This window comes from Cebus imitator, unplaced genomic scaffold, assembly GCF_001604975.1.
Source record: "Cebus imitator isolate Cc_AM_T3 unplaced genomic scaffold, Cebus_imitator-1.0 Scaffold4, whole genome shotgun sequence".
NCBI lineage: Eukaryota > Metazoa > Chordata > Mammalia > Primates > Cebidae > Cebus > Cebus imitator.
The window spans coordinates 6534502-6551433 of NW_016107319.1; the positions used below are offsets into that span (position 1 = coordinate 6534502).

At 42.0% G+C, this 16932-nt stretch overlaps 1 protein-coding gene across 1 annotated transcript in view; it reads right to left on the reverse strand.

The window, feature by feature from the left end:
* RNF150 (ring finger protein 150) overlaps window positions 1-16286 on the reverse strand; it is a 284476-nt gene extending 268190 nt beyond the window's left edge. The window contains exon 1 of the mRNA XM_017534347.2: window positions 15430-16286. Within this exon, the coding sequence (XP_017389836.1) occupies window positions 15430-15913 (484 nt within the window). The 5' untranslated portion in view covers window positions 15914-16286. The remainder of the gene's footprint in view (window positions 1-15429) is intronic.
* Window positions 16287-16932: the final 646 nt, after the last annotated feature.

A 16932-nucleotide genomic window follows, 5' to 3' on the forward strand; every position in this document is an offset into this window, starting at 1 on the left:
ACACGGTGAAACCCCGTCTCTACTAAAAAAAAATACAAAACATTAGCTGGGCATGGTGGCGCGTGCCTGTAATCCCAGTTACTCAGGAAGCTGAGGCAGGAGAATTGCCTGAACCCAGGAGGCGGAGGTTGCGGTGAGCCGAGATCGCGCCATTGCACTCCAGCCTGGGTAACGAGAGCGAAACTCCGTCCCANAAAAAAAAAAAAAAAAAGAAATAGCTAATGTAGATGACAGGTTGATGGGTGCAGCAAATCACCCTGGCACTTGTATACCTATGTAACAAACCTGAACATTCTGGACATGTATCCCAGAACTTAAAGTATAATAAAATACATACATACATATACACATATATCTATACACACACATATATATACATATATATATATAAAATACATATATACATATATACACACATATATACGTATGTATACATATACATATATGTATGTATATATATATGTGTGTGTGTGTGTATACATATATTTATATAGAAAGAGAGAGAGAGCATGCGCAAGCATTACTATAGCCATAGGTAGCAAGGCTTGATGAGTGAAATAATTAAATCCATAATAATTTATAACTTACACTAAGAAGTGTTTCTTATGCAACACAAATAATTGCATTGCTGCAAATGTACATCTAATAATGGCAAATTATAGTTAATTTTGTGGAAAACAGTGTTTCCAGTTTATTAGACACTTTTTACTGTAATTATTCTATGTTTAGACATGTTTGTATATGTGGTATAAATACCTACAGTATACTGTGTATAAACATGCTGTATGGATGTATAGCCTAAGAGAAATACACTATAACCTACATCCTAGATGTGCAACAGGCTATACCATCTAGATTTCCACCATCCAGAACAAATGTAGATGGTGTAGCCTGTTGTATGTCATTTATACCATCTAGAACACTCTATGATGTTCATACAACAATAAAATTGCCTAATGACACATTTCTCAGAATATGTGTATATCATTAAGCAATGCATGGCTGTGGCAGAAAAAGCACTGGATTAAAATCCCAGTTTTGCTTTTAACCATCTGTGATTTCAGGCAAGTTTCCAAGTCACAGGATCTGTGTAAGGAGTGAGGTATGGAAGACACCTAATGCAGTACCTTGAGTCTGTGTGTTCAGACCATATGGTAATTCTCTTCCTTCTATTACTTATTTCATCCAACAAAGATTTGCCGAGTTCCTCTAATGAGTAAGGTGATGAATTTAATAGATAAGTCTGGAACTGGAAGGGTGATTTGTAGAAAGAATGTCTTGGCTTATTCAAAAAATGAAAAAATTTTTCCTCAGTAGTGTGTTCTCCCAACAGAAGAGAAAATAGAGTGTGTGAGAAGCAGAGCTCAATGGATAGTTAGAATGGCCAATCTGTCCCTCACAGTGGCAGCTCACAGGCTCCCCCAGTATCATATGGCCATCTCATTTAAGGCTCTTGTCAGAGCTACACAAGGTCTGCTTCCTGGGGAGCCAGTGTCAGGCGTGCTACATGGCCCCAAACTCATGGATACTGAGGCATGGTCCAACTTTGACCCTCCGTGGGCTGCTTTTGACAATAGTCACTGGCAGTTGGAGAAGGTTATGTTGTACTCACCTGCATTTGAACCCTGCTGCCCTATGACCTTGGCATTTGAACACAGGTGAAAGTTCTTGAGTTCTTTCTCTCTCAGGTTCGTTTTCTTTTGTTTTGTTTTGTTTGAGATGGAGTCTTGCTCTGTCGACCAGGCTGGAGTGCAGTGGTACGATCTTGGCTAACTTCAACTTCTGCCTCCCAGATTCAAGCAATTCTCCTGCCTCAGCCTCCTGAGTAGCTGGGATTATAGGAGCCTGGCTAATTTTTTGCATTTTTAGTAGTGATGGGGTTTCACTATGTTAGCCAGGATGATCTCAATCTCCTGACCTCATGATCCGCCTGCCTCGGCCTCCGAAAGTGCTGGGATTACAGGTGTGAGCCACCTTGCCCAGAACCTTCTCTCAGGTTTTTCTGAGTTTGGAGCACTTCAAATAACTGCAAACACTGTATACTTCTGAAAGACCTACTCCATGGTGTTGAGACGGTATCTATTCAAACTCCCTGCTATCAACAGAAGGGTAGTATGTCTGCTTTACCAGAAATTCCCATGTCTCAAAAAGATGAACGGAATTTGGGACTGAGGCTTACCGGGTCATATAACTCAGTAGAAAAATGCTAAAAACACTAAGCCCCAGTCAGCCTACCTGCATGACAAAACATTCCTTTTTAGCAATAAGGTGGTTACCAAACTGGCCAGGCAAGGTAATGGCCTATTTCAGGGTCACCATTCCTTTGCAAAGTGATGCCCCATTTCATTTGCCAAATCAATCCACCAATTATGGGCCAAAGTTTGAGCTGTGTGTTTTTCTGTTGTTATTGTTTTTTTGAGACAGAGTTTCACTCTGTCACTCAGGCTGGAATGTGGTGGCTCGATCTTGGCTGACTGCAACCTCCAACTCCTGATCTCAAGCAATTTTCGTGCCTCAGTGTTCCAAGTAGCTGGGATTACAGGCATCCATCGACATGCCCAGCTAATTTTTATATTTTTAGTAGAAACACGGTTTTGCCTTGTTGGCCAGGCTGCTCTCAAACTCCTGACTTCAGGTGATCTGCTCACCCAGGCCTCTCAAAGTGCTGGGATTACAGGTGTGAGCCACCACACCCAGTCATACATACACAGGAGATCAAATTCATTCTGGAGCACACTTCAATTAGTATAACAAAAGGCTAATGCCATTTTTTAATGATTTAAAAAGAAAACTTGAGATTTCTCTCATGGTTCTCTCATTGCCCAAAAGGTCACAACCTGATCTACCTCACTGGTCATTTGTAATTTGGTATTTCCTTCATTTAGAGGAATCCTGGCATCCTTCTTCCTGCTCCACTGATTTTCAAATTCTTCTGGAATGAAGCCATGTGTGTACACAGAGACAGATTCACACAACACATCCAGATGGGTAGGATTTACTAACACACTATACAATTCCTTCCAGCAACAGTCAGGGCCCCTTAAGGCACCTGGTCTACCGCGTGCCCAATCCCACAGCACTACACTCAGCTACTTTTTTCAGATTACTTTCTGTATTTGATAACAGCTGACTCCAAAGGACATATCTATTCCATTATCTATAAAAAACTCCCCCTGTAGACATCCAAAAGAAAGTTTCTCCAAAGCAAAACACCTGCATGTAAATACTCAAAGGTAGGCAATAGCATCAAGGCTTCTTCAGAAACACTGGCATGATAATAAAACACCTCAGAAAATAATAACTGGCTTCCTACACCAGGCCTCCCACCAACCCTAAGGAGAAGCACAAGGATTTAGGACACAGGGCACCACCCTTTTCTTACTTCTGTCTTCTCAGCAGCTGGTAAGGGCCTAACAGGAGGTGCCTTATCAGGGGTTAATGTCAGGTTAGAAAGTAGATGAATCTCTTACCACAGTCCCAGCCAGAATATCTCTGCTATGCACAGGGTATAGAATCAAGTTTTTAAGCATTCAAATTAAATCTTGCCTTCAATGCCTTCAACATAAGGCAGATAAAGTGTATATAATATAAATTTATTACTCCATTCCTTAAGTGAGCAGTACATCTGATAATTATGGATGGTACATATTCTATTGTTCATTCATATTTTCAATAGCTATGCACTGGATGCCTTTTCTATGCCAGGTTCTATAAATACAGCTGTTAAGAAGATAAGAAGCATGCCCTCATGGAGTTTATATTCCCACGCTGGAGACAGACAATAATGGAGTAAATTAACAAATAAAATTATATAGAAATTTCAAGTAGTGTAAGAAAAATGAGGGAGAATAAGAGAAGACAGAATGAACAGCAGATGAAATATTTTCACAGTGGCCAGAGAAAACTCTCTGATGAACGGGGCAAAGGGTGATGATGATGGAAAAGGGTGACTGATGTGAATATCTAGGGAGAATCCAAAAAAAAATCGAGGGTGATGACTGGCTACTCTTCCTGCTCACTTGAGCAATAAAATTCCATGATTCTAAAACACTGCCAAATTGTACTTTGCTGGAAGATATTTCTCTTGGAGTACAAGTGGCAAAATAGCAAACGGAACTTAAAAATAATGAATTGGTTAAATATGAGAGAAACAGATAAATAGCTACTTAGACATTCTTGTTTGGGAATTATTCTAAAAGCATAAAGAGATGTTTAAATGATGGTTTGCTATGTGAATAAATATTTTTTAAAAATCTGGAAAAATTGGTTTCCAAAGGTCCTGGGCTGGGAACATTTGAGGACCAGCAAGAAGGTATGATGGGCTGGGAAGGAGTGAGCGTGGCAAGCACATTAGGAAAGGGGCTGGATGGGGGCAGGGGCCCAGCCATGGAGGTCCCTGAGGACGATGGCAAGAACTTTAACTTGGTTCCAAGTATGATGGGAGACCCCTGGAAGATTTGAGCAGAGGAATGATTGCCTTTGATTTATATTTTCAAAAGTTCATTCTGTTTGCTCTACGGGCAGCAAACGGCAGGGGGCAGAAAGGGAAGCTGGACACCAGCTGGAGGCGACGGTGGCAGTCCAGGCAAGAGGTCATGATAGCTTGGACTCAGTTGGTGATGACAATGGTGATAAGATGTGATCAGATTCAGTGTGTGTTTCTGTGGACAACAATTATAGTTATGTATTACATGCTCAGAGTCACCCCTTTACTGCATTACGTAATGTAAGAAGTCACATACAACAGCTCTGATGGATAGCATAGGAGGCTCACTTTACAGGCGAGGGCTCCAAAGCCCAAACGCTTGCTTCCTGAGCTCCCAGACCCTCTCTGCCCAGCAGGACTTGCAATGCTTCCTAAAACAGTGGAAGCTCATCCTCACCAAGGGAGTGACGTCTGATTGCTATCTCCACCCTATGCTGCTTTCTGTCTCCCTAGACAAGTGACTGTATCAGGGCTCAGAACTGGGTCAACTGTGCACCAGAATCTTCTTTTTCACCATTACCTATTCTGTCTCCCAAACTGGGTAATGATAACCACAATGAGTGGAAGAGGGTCCTTCCTACTTGGTAAAAACAGTACAGTGTCTCTACCTCTGAAGCTTGGAGAACTACTCTTATAAAAATGAACGTTTAGCATATAGATGAAATTTCACCTCATCTAAATACAAGATCTAATCATTTCTGACTCATTATCGTATCCTTCTTGACTGCTTTCCTGTACTTGCTGTGTTTGCCTTCTTGCTGATCACCAAATCCCAGTTACTGTATCATTGAATCACAAATTCATGATTTAAGCAATACTGTATATACACTGATAATTTCAATCCTTATGGTTCTCGGGAAATTAAGAAAGTTAAGTTTTATTTACGTAGGACTTTGATACTTTCAAAGGAAAAACACTATTTCTTTAAATGGTTAATAAAGAACCACGTAGTATAAGAACTTGAGGGAGATTTCAGACTCATTCCACATAGTGACTGTCCACGCTGAGTGCACTCTAGAAACATATGGGGAGTCCCCTCCCTGCAACAGACCATTTACATCAGAATCTCTGCAGGTGGGATCTGGGCAGCCATAACTTTTAAAATCCCCAGGTGATCCCAATATGCACTCAGGGTGGAGATCACTGATCTCAACCAAGTTCCCCTCCAGGAACCTCCCGCTCACCATTTTCAAATGAAAGAAAATGAGCCCCAGAGGAGGGAAGTGACTTGCCAACGGAAAAGTCAATTTGAGGGAGAGCCACAACTGAAACCCGAGTTTCCTAACTGCTGGTCCAATTTGCATTCAGCATCCCCCAGACACAGAGGAGTGTAAGGGAGGAGGTGGAGTTTCACCATCTGTAATTGTGATGATTCTATCTCTGAGGCTTCATTTCTCCTGATTCGCCACCTTCAGTGTCTTGCCTCAGCTGCCAAAATAGTGTAGCTTGGAGGAAAGTGATGCTAAAAAGCTGTGACAGGACCCCACAGCAGCAGGACCGCCAATTTCCAACAGGTGCTTTTTTTTGATCCTTCAAAGAAGCACCATGCTCCTGAGTGAGCAGACATCTGAAGACTGCACCATGCAGGCTACTAAAAAAGAAACAACTGCTCTACAGCTACACACTAATAGCCTTTGACTAATCTCATACTCTGGAACTTGACCTAAGGAAGTATTCATGGACATAAACTCATGTTTGGCTACATGTGAATGTTTACTGCAGCACTGCTTATGTAAGAGAAAAGTGGAAACATCACAGAAATATCTTGGAAGAACCAAGGAAATTTCAAAATATACAATTAAATTTTTAAAAGCTACAACATACCAGCAATATATTACCCATTTGGTAAAAGTAAATGTAATGAAAAAATATTAGAGTGTGGATGGTTCTCACTATCTCTTTTTAAATGGCCTATATTTTCAAATGTTTCTATATAGCACATATATTCCATTTAAAATAAGAAAAGGGTTTTATAATACATATTTAAAGCTGCAGGACAGTAAACACATGCACAGAATTGTATTTGGTTCCAAACCTTTTTGACACTCTATGGCCTTCTGCTTATTACTAGTATGCCTTTTTCCCCTTAGACCAAGAACAGAAACCAGGCACCCACTTCATGCCACATTCTACAAAATGAATAAACATTTGTAATGGGAGAGTCAAATTAAAACTTCCCCTACTTTATGAGTCAAATGCTAAGAGGAATATTTAATGGCATAGAATTATAGTTTTTATGAAATTAGAGTGAACATGTCAACATAGTCCATCTTCCCAGTTTCCAGGTTATTTGGCAATAGGTACTGAGTACTTGCTGTGTGCCAGGGACTGCTCCAGGCTTGGGAACTTAACTGTGGACCAAAAAAATTGTCTAAATGCCCCACTCTTATGGCACTTACTGAGAAGAGCAAAGATCACCTGGTAACCATCAAGCAGTCCATCCAGGGACAAAGCTATTTATCTAAGGAATTCAGAAGTAATTAGACTTCCCTATTATGTAAAGCCAGCAACTGGTTCCAGATTTCCTTCCCAAAAAATGTATAAGTAACTACAATTTCTATACATCTCCAGAATGCATGCATATAGAAACTCATTGTGCAACCCTTGCTGACATCAAGGAACCAAAATGTCTACAAATGTGATCATTTATCAGGACTTACATGGTTAATATGGACCAAATTACCCTTCAGCTCCCACTTTAAGGTCCATAAATACCCCTAAGGAAAAACCCACTGTGGTGTGTTCTATCCTCTCTTGTTTAGGCCCCCCGCTGCACTTTTCTGCCGCTTATGCAGGTACTCTCTGTCTAATAAAACTTTTCTAACTTATACTGCTGTCAGTAAATCCTTCTTGCTCCCAACAAGTCTACCACTTTCTGATGCTGGGCTCTGACACCTGGCCTGGCCCTTGCATTGTGGTGAGAAGAGACAGTAAACATGCCAAGTGTAGGTAACATGCAGCCAGGAGGGTCCCGGTGTGTTGGGGACCAGTAGGAGGAGGCTGCTGCTGTTCAGAGAAGAGTGGCCTGGCAGTGCCTTCCTGATAAGATCACATTAGTAAAGAGAGCTGAAGAGGCAGCCAGCTCTGTGAATTTCTGGGAGAAAAAACATTCCATGCATCTTCCCACATAAATGAAGGGGAAAATATCTTTCCTCTTCCATTCTTCTTTGGGTCATTGGGAATTACATTTCTGATGTGGGTTTCATCAATGCATGGCTACAGGATGGTCCAGATGAATACCTGCTGAGATAGTGGGGAACAGAAAAGAGAAAAGGGAGGAAAAAGGTCTTTGGATTTGTCTACTGACAATCTCTCCAAAAAACCTCCAATCTTTGTGTTTTCAATAGTGTGTAAGTGGACGCTACCCATAAAAAGCCATTTATAATAGAGATTCCAGACTGAAATGGTTAAGAAACGAAACATTTCCTGATAATCTCTCTTACCTAATATATGTACTCATATCTGTCTGCTTAAAAAAAGATACGAACAAACTATACATTTAACAGAGATTTCCAAAATATTTTTTAAAAATCTCTAATATGAAATATATGTTCACAAACTGACTATATAAACGCCTAACATGCCAATGCATAAGCTTAAATTTTCTGACCAATGATGCTTACCTTCAGAAAAAATCTTTTTCTAAATAACACTATATTGTATGGAAAGGGCTAAGTAAAAAAGTGAAGACTACTTATAGAAAGCAATTTATAACAACAAATGTGAAATGGGAAAATAAATTTAATTTTCCTCTTTTACTATAGAAAAATGAGACCTAGATCTAACCATGGTCATTAATATTTTGGCTTCAAAATACAAAGCACATTTATCCTACCACAGATTAAACTGTCAAGTGATGAATACCTCAAAGTTTAAAATAAGAGTAAAGGTCATATTATACCTGTAGACAGGATTTCTATTTAATAGAACCACTGTAAATTGCAACTTAATAGAAGAATTACACGGCACGACGCTGCTTTGTTTCTCTGGGTTTTATATTACCACCAAAACCCTCAAGAGCTAAGATAATCTGCATAGGATTTGAATTTCAATTTAAATTTAGCATCTGTCAAATTACATCATCAAATACACAACACCAACATCACTTCAGTCTCTCAACAACAAGTAAAATGTTCCTTACAGTATATATAAGATGAAATATTTCTTCTAGGGATAAACGGAAGACTTTCAGGATGATCAAAATATTAAATTCTTTATATACTATGCTTAATGGCCAGAAATGCAACAATAATGGTTAAGCAAGAATAATGGTTAGCTTTTCAAAAGTTGAGATTGGTTTCTAAACAAATTAACTTCATATCAGAGGCACAATTACTGTTTTCTGAAAACTAGAAGAATGAGCTATAAATAAGAAGCTTCAGGTCCTTTCTGGACCTTTCCAGATTTCATGGTTATAAAATTACTTCCTTTTTGAGAAGCCAGGAGATTTTTAAGAGAGCCAGTAGGAGAGATGATGATTGAATTTTTATCAAGGATTAGAAGACAGAGGTAAGATTTCTTCCAAATCCTCTAGATATGCATTTCTATGACCTAAAATACATAAACAAGTCATACACCCAGGTCATCTTAAGCTACACTGCCAAGAATGTTATTTAACACTTAGATGAATTATGGCTTTTAATAACAGAGTGTAGAATTTCTGGCTATTGGAATTTCTGCTAGTAGACCCGTGAAGAGTTACAGTTTAGTGCAAAATAAATACATACACAAATACATGCATACTAAGTGAGAAGGTGAGAGTATTTTGGCAAGGAAGATCAAGGTCAAGCATAAATGATAGCTAGACTGTATGTATCTAATGAGAAAAATGAAGTGAGAACTGAGGCTCTTAAAAAATATGTTTCTTAAATACCTAAATGATAGAGAATCACATACACTCAAGGCTTGGGAAGGCCCTTAAAGCTGTCACCCACTGGAAGTCCATCCATAAATCCTGGGATCAGAAATTCTACAATGTTCCCATTCAGTTTTAATCTCAATGCCAGAGAAAGCTTACCCTTTCAAGGAAACCTCTTCCATTTCTAAACACTTCTATGCTTATGAATTTGTTTTTCCTTTGCTGAACCAAGTCTGTCTTCTGTAACTCCTCCTCACTACCCCTAGTTTGGCTCCATAAAGATGGAGTCCCAAACATTGTGAACTTGGGGTTGAGATGGGAAACACAAATGAACACAGCAGGCCAAGGGCCTGATGGTAAAAAGTGATGGAGACTTGGACCAACTAGAGGGCACATCGGAACAGCCAGCCACTGCTCAGTTCCAGCTACTCCTGCCATGGGGGAATGCAGGCCCAAGTTACTGGGTTTTCTGATCAAGAAGCCAGAAACTGGGAAATTTACTCAAAGTATTCTAAGTTTTAAATATATAAAGAATAAATTTTAGAGTTGAAATACCTCTTAGTGGTCAACTAAACCAAACCTTGCACTTTGTAAGTAAGAAAACTGAGGGTGAGAACGGAAAAAGTGACTTGAAGTCAAATGGTGAATCAGAGGGAGGTCTAGAAGAGACGAGGCCCAAACATAAGGTCCCATTCTCCCATTACATAATTAAGATGCATTCCTGCAAGCCAACAGTGCATCTGTTAACATATTCTGGAACAGAAAATCAGCCTTAGATCTCTTCCTGTATCTATGATTAAGTAACCACTACCCACATCTAGCCTTCAGAATACCCTTTCAAGCTGAGAGGGTATACAGAGCTGTAGCTCTAAGCAGAGACCAGCAGACAGACTGCCTGGGTTGCAAGCCGAGCTCTACCACTTACTGCCTGCGTGACCAAGTTACACAGTTTGCCTCAGTTTCCTGATCCATCAGAGACAATAAGGATAACTATTTCACAGCGTTGTTGTGAGAATTAAATTTATATATACATAAAATGCTTAGAACATGCCTGGCACAGAGTAAGCACTATTTGGTCAATGTTATTACTCCCCAACCCCAACATGCTAAAATAAAGAGAGCTGATCTTATCACTTAAAGAAAAATGTAAAGCAAACGTACACATAAATATTCTAGAAAAATGAGTTCTTAAAAAAACTTTATTAAATTAAAGCAGCTAGGTCCTTTACAGAGTTTAAGGCTAAGGTAGACTTCAGCAATCAAAATAATGGCCATAAAGGTAGCATGAATCCATAAATTAAACTCTGAGCACCCACCTATGGAGGAAGAGCCTCAGCAGATCTACTACTTTTTGCCTCCAATCTTGGACAAGTCTAGAATACATAGATATACTCCATCCTAGGCTCCTCCTTTCCAAGGGCCAAACATGTTCTCCAGAGTTACTGAAACCATTTCCTCCCTTCCTCCATCTCCAAGTTGCTGTTAAGGACCTAGTCTCTCAAAAGTTCTTCCTAGACAGCTAGATTTTTAATTTCCTGTTAATTACATACTAGCAATAGACAGAAAGATATCAAACATTCTCTTTTAAAAAGGAAAAAAACAACAACATACCATTTCCTCAATATCACAATTCAGTCACAGATAGCCTGCACATAGCCCACCACGTTTATCACACATGCCCTTGCTATGATGAGATTTCAATTTAAGCCAAAAGAAAGTACAAATGCAACAGGAGAATCTTAAATGTTCATCAGTCAGAGGGAGGCGGAACACCCTGTTTCAATTCGTTAAGCCACAAATTGGCACAACTGCTCTGGCCTCTTCAGTATGAAAGGGTAAATAAGGAATTCTTTCCTAAGTCTGGCTGCCAGGGGCTCAGTGAGCCTGAGAGATAAGATGATCCAGTCTGCAGCTCCTGCATGTCATTGCGTGTCACTGAGTTCAGTGCTTAGAAGGGTTAACATTTATTGACTGCTTTGTGCCAGCTACAGATTTAACCACTGTACATGCATTTATCTATCTAATTCACGTAATAAGCAACCGAGGTAGATGGTGTTATCCTCCACTTCACAGATGAGGAAACCTACGCCCTGAGAGGTTGAGTAACTTGCACAAAGATACACAGTGACAAAGTAGTGCCACCAGGACACAAATCCAAGTGGTTGGCTCGAGAGGATACACTCCTAATTAATCAGTGCCCTAAACTGCCTCTAGAAATTTCTAATATCATCATTTTTCTCAGAGTATATTGAAAGAAGGTTCACAGGCAGGCATCAGACCAGCTTTGAGGAGATAATTTGGGTCTCACTGGCTTTGCCCATACCTGAAAGTTCACTTCTGGGGCTTTTACTAGTTGGAAGATGCATTTCTGTAGGCTTTTTGCTATGGCCTTCTTGGTGCTCTTGCACTAAAGATATGGCCTAGCATCCCTTAATAAGGGACATATAAATCTCTGGTCCATAGGCTCTAAAAAAAAAGTGAGAGAAGCAGATTTTCTCTATTAATCACTCTCTCTCTTTACTAGGATAAAAGTGTATGAGTTGAAAGTCTGGAAAAGATTAAATAATGGTGGGCATAAGGGAAAAGGGAATAAAATAAAAAGCAGAAAAAAGAATTAAGAATATGTTAAAAAAGTAACAGTCATCAGGGAAATGAAAATTTAAAACAAAATGAAGAACACTTCACATCCACTTGAATGGGCAAAATAAAAAAAAAAATAATGAATGTTGATGAGGCTGTGAAGAAATTAGAACCCTCAAACACTGCTGGTGGGAATGTGAAATGATGCAGTTGCTTTGGAAAACAGTCTAGAAGTATCTCAAAAGATTAAACCATAGAGTTGCCATATGACTCAGAAGTTCTACCCCTAGGTATATAATCAAGAGAAATGTACATACAAAAATTCGTACATAAACGTTCATAGCACAATTATTCGTAACAATCAAAAAGTAGAAACAACGTAATTTTCCAATCGTTGATGAATAGATACCAAAATGTAATATATCCTTACAAGGAAATATTATTCAGCAATAAAAAGGGCTTAAGTACTGACACATGCTGCAACCTTGATGAACCTTGGAAAGATTATGCTAAATCAAAGAGACTAATCACAGAAGTCCACATATTATATGATTCCATTTATATGAAATGTACAGAAGATGCATTTAAATACATAAAGATGGAATGTAGATTAGCTTAGGGCTGGGAGTTTGGAAATAATGGCGAGTGACTAGGAGTTGGAGAATAATAATGGGGAAGCACAAGAGTTTCTTTTCAGAACTAGATAGTGATGATGGCTGCACAGCTCCATCAATACACTAAAAGCCATTGAAATGTATACTTTAAATGAGTGAACTGCAGAGTATGTTTTTATTTCAATAAAGCTATTATACTTGGGGAAGGCGAGAGAGACTTGTTATAAAGCAAACCTACTGGTCTACCCCAGGAGAAGCTGTGCCCTTTTGAATGAGAAGTCATAGTTATATAAGTGGAAGAAAAAAAACATTATTTAAGCAAGAAAAAAAAAAAAAAAAAAACAGAAAAGGTATATGAAAAAAAGAAAACAATTACTATTTAATTGAATTTCGAGATATGCAAATGCATAGATGTTAAACAATAGGTTGCATAGCTCTAAATCCAGACTTTCTCCTCACCTAAAATCTATCAGTTCCAAAAACAAAGGATCTAGGGGAAAGGTGATACATTATCAGCTTTTGCATTTTAAAAAAACTTTTTAAAAATTGAATTTTAAAGTTTACAAATATGAAGATTCTCTGGTATTGTAACTCAAGTTCATAAAATAAAAATATTTGATTAGCATCTAAAATGTGTAGTTTCCCAAGCTGAATTTAGAAATCTGACCTCAAATTTAACTACATAAAACTTTCAAGATCTGGAGCTACATGCAAGGCACTGACAGCCAGACAAGTGCTGGCAGTGTTTGAGATTTAGGCAGACAAATTTCAGAGTACAGTCAAGGGTTTACCATGCTACCCTGACATGTATCTGCTCATAAAGACACTCTAGCAGAAATCAATGCTAGCCTCTGACTAAAGTGAGTCTCCTAATGTGGCAAAATGTCAGAAGATAATATGGAGCTTTCTGGGTTTTGCCAGATATAGCATTAACACATTTTTGGAAACTGAACAAAAAAATTTCCAATTTTTTTGCCTTTAACTTTCAAACTACAGTATTACTAAGCCTCCTACTCCCACTGTCTTAATCAAGCATCATTTGTGTGGGAAATCTGCTTTCTTTAAAAATAAGCAAGCCATTAATTGATCCAATATGTTGGCAGCTCTAGAGAACCTTTTTAGAGAGGAACAAATGATGTCTTTTACTTTATGTTCAAAGAAGGCGAGTTTAAGATTTCATGCATATGCACAGAGAAACAAAGAATCTCACAAAGTCAGCTAACAATCTTCTTGGAGTTTAAAGAGCAACAACAAAAGCCTCCTTCACCCCCTTCCATTGAGGTTGTAAATATTAAGTAACATGTTTATCTAAAGATACTTTACATGACTTAAAGTGCTTTCCACGGTCCTTAACATCCTTGAATATCAAAGTTTCAGTAGTGCTCCTATGATTCAAGGTTAGAGTGCTATCTTTTCCCTTAGAAAATTGTCGCGCTCAAAAAAATATATCGAATATTCTGAAAATGCTGTATGGTAACTTTTCTAAGAAAGTAACTGCCTCTCCTCCTCTTCATTAATTAACACATTGCATTTTTCTTGCCTGTGTTTTAGAAGTCTGGAACATTTCCCCTCCCCACCTGTTTGTAAGGTTGACAAATTTCCCTGACTAAAACAGCTGGTGTTGATTACTGGAGGCAAACCAATTGAATATTTCACTAATAGGTGACATGAGCTCTCTGAATGGAAACTTGTCCTCAAAGAGAACACTCCTGCAAATGTAGCCAGAGCTTGGTGTTCCATTTCAGCAGCGTAACTATTTAGTCAAATCTGGTTTTTAAAGAAAACAATACTTTTGACTAGGAGGCTCCACTCAGAAAATGCATCTGTCATTTTTCTTCCCTCCTGGGCACTGGATCCCACAGTCTCAGCTTAAAAACCCCTCTGGGGAAGGAGGGCCCACTTCTCAGGCACATGAATGCAAGCAGCAAGCCCTGACATAAGGATAGTCTGCTAAAACTAGTGGCTTATGGACTTATGTTAACAAGCCTGGGGATGGCTTTTGATTTGCGGGAGAGAGCGGTTCCTACCATCAGGGAACATTGCTTATGTCAGACATATGTGTTATTGAGTTTTGGGACGGTAATGCATTTCTAGTGCTGGTACCTGCGATCATTAACAAAAACTTATTCTTCCTAGCCTGAAAACCCTTCTTTCCAGCCAGAGAAAACCTGCAGCATATTTAACCTCCCAATTAGGCAAAGGATAATGCAATAACTAGAAAAGTAGTTACAACGTTAGGGTCATCACACTCTTCTTGGCTTGTTGAGGACTGTTATTATTTACCATTGTGGCCACCTGTCAGTTTCTCTGGATGACAGCCTGGCAGAACATAGCACTTTAAATATGATTAATGAAGAAGGTAAACCCAGAAGGGGAACTTTCCCTCGAAGAGCTGAAACCTGACTTGAAGAAGCAAGTTCGCGGTGCTGAGCTGCCAGCTGGTAACCGTACCACTCTCCTGATATACAGGGACGCCTGCATCAGGGATATACCTGATGCACAGACCCAAGAGCAGTACTGAGTTATCAGATCTGCCGGTTCCAAACAAGTGCTGGGCCGGTCACTAACCTAGAACCTACAATATCTGAGCCCCGCCCTCCAAATCCCACCTTCCAGGTCCCCCTCGGAAAAGTTTGCCCGCCACGTTGAGCCCTCGTCCTAGCAGCGCTCTGCCAAGCTCTCTGGCAGCCTCTCCCCTCCACCAAACAGCTCATCTTCTCTTTGTAAGCACCCTAAGAGACGCGGAGCCAAACTCAATCGCTCCAGAGAACCCAGACCCGTCTTCGGCGCCCCACTGACTTCCCAGAAGGAGTCGGGAGGCAGACCCTGGATCCCTCTAGGCACCTCCGTCCCCGCCGGCTCCCCTCCCCCGCGCCCGCGGGGCCACTCACCCGCGTGGGGCATGGTGATGGTCTCGTTGGTGTTGGAGCCCACGTTGAAGATGACCACGGCGGAGGCGTTCTGCAGGAACGCGTTCCGGATCTTATCCCTGTACGTGCAGTTGCCCTTGGGGATGAGGGCTATCCAGTTCTTGCCGTGGGTCGGGGCGGCGAACTTGGTGTTGGGGTCGCAGGCCAGGCGGTCGTGGGCCGAGCTGGCCATGACCACCTCCCCGCGGGCGTCCTGCTTGGGCGAGTGCTCCCCGTAGCGCCCACACTCCGTCTTCTCCGTGTGCAGCTCCGCGCCGCCGCCGCCCGCTGCCCCAGCCCCGGGGTCCGGCGCGGGCTCGGCGTAGGTGATGTTCACGAAGGCAGTGTACCATTCCTCCTTCTCGGCCACGGTGAAGTCCAAGCAGAGCAGATGCACGAAACAAAAGGAAAGCAGCCATGTTGAGAGAGCCAGACTGCAGCACGCTTGGATGAGAGACATTGCCATCTTTATCCGCCGGGGCCCCCTCCCCGCCCCCCGGGCCCTCCCTCCGCCCCGTCCCTCCTCCCTAGCCCCGGCCAACCCCGGGCCGGCCGCCTCTCCTCCTCCTGCTGCTGCTCACTCCCGGGCCTGAGGGGCCGCGGCCCGGACGCGCAGCCGCCGCGGGGACCGGATTCCGGGCGAGCGGATGGTGCCGGCCCCTTTCCCTCTCAGCCGGAGCGCGGCGGTTGCATTTTGCTTATTGGGCGCCCGGGGGGCGCGGGAGGAGGGGGCCCGCGGGGCTTGAGAAGGAGTCCTGCTGCCGAGCGTCCTGTGCCTTCGCCCGGCTTCGCCTTCTCTCATAAGGGTGGCCGGGAGCCCAGGAACTTGCAGGGTGGCGGCCCTGCGCCCTCCAGTCCCGATGGGGGCGGGCACGGTGGCTCGCAGTCTTGGGCGCTGCGGTGCGGGGTGCTGCCGAGGGTGTCCCGGCCGCAGCCACCGAGCGCTGGGGCGCGCAGGTCCGGCTGCAGCCGCGGCCGCCGCGCGCCGGTTCCGTCGGGCTGCGGGCGCTGCGCTCCTGGCCTCGCCGGCGGCTGCGCCGGGGCACACACTTGCCGCGGGCGGGCGGCAGTGGGAACGAGCGGGCAGAGCGGAGTACGCGGTCCGTGTGTGTGTCTGTATGTTTGTGTGTGTGTGTAATAATGTGTGCGTGCAAGGAGGAGCTTAGTGTGATGTCAAAGCTCCTGGGCTTCTCTTGCCACGCTCCCTCGGCCTCTCTTTTTGGGCAGCAGCGACCCCTGCCGGGTCTCAAATTCAGCCTCAAGGGGCGATTCGATCTAGGTGGGGGGAAAAGGGGAAGCGACCTCTCGACCATTGAGCACAGGAATAACTTCCTGAGAGTTACATATAGCAAATGTATGTGCCGCTCGTAAACGACCCTCTCGTTTGCTGGAAGAACTACCGAGAGCTTCCCGATTACCTGTCCTAAGGCCAAGTGTAAGGTTGTTTGGTATCGAGGTTTTTCCATGCTACTTCTGGAATATATG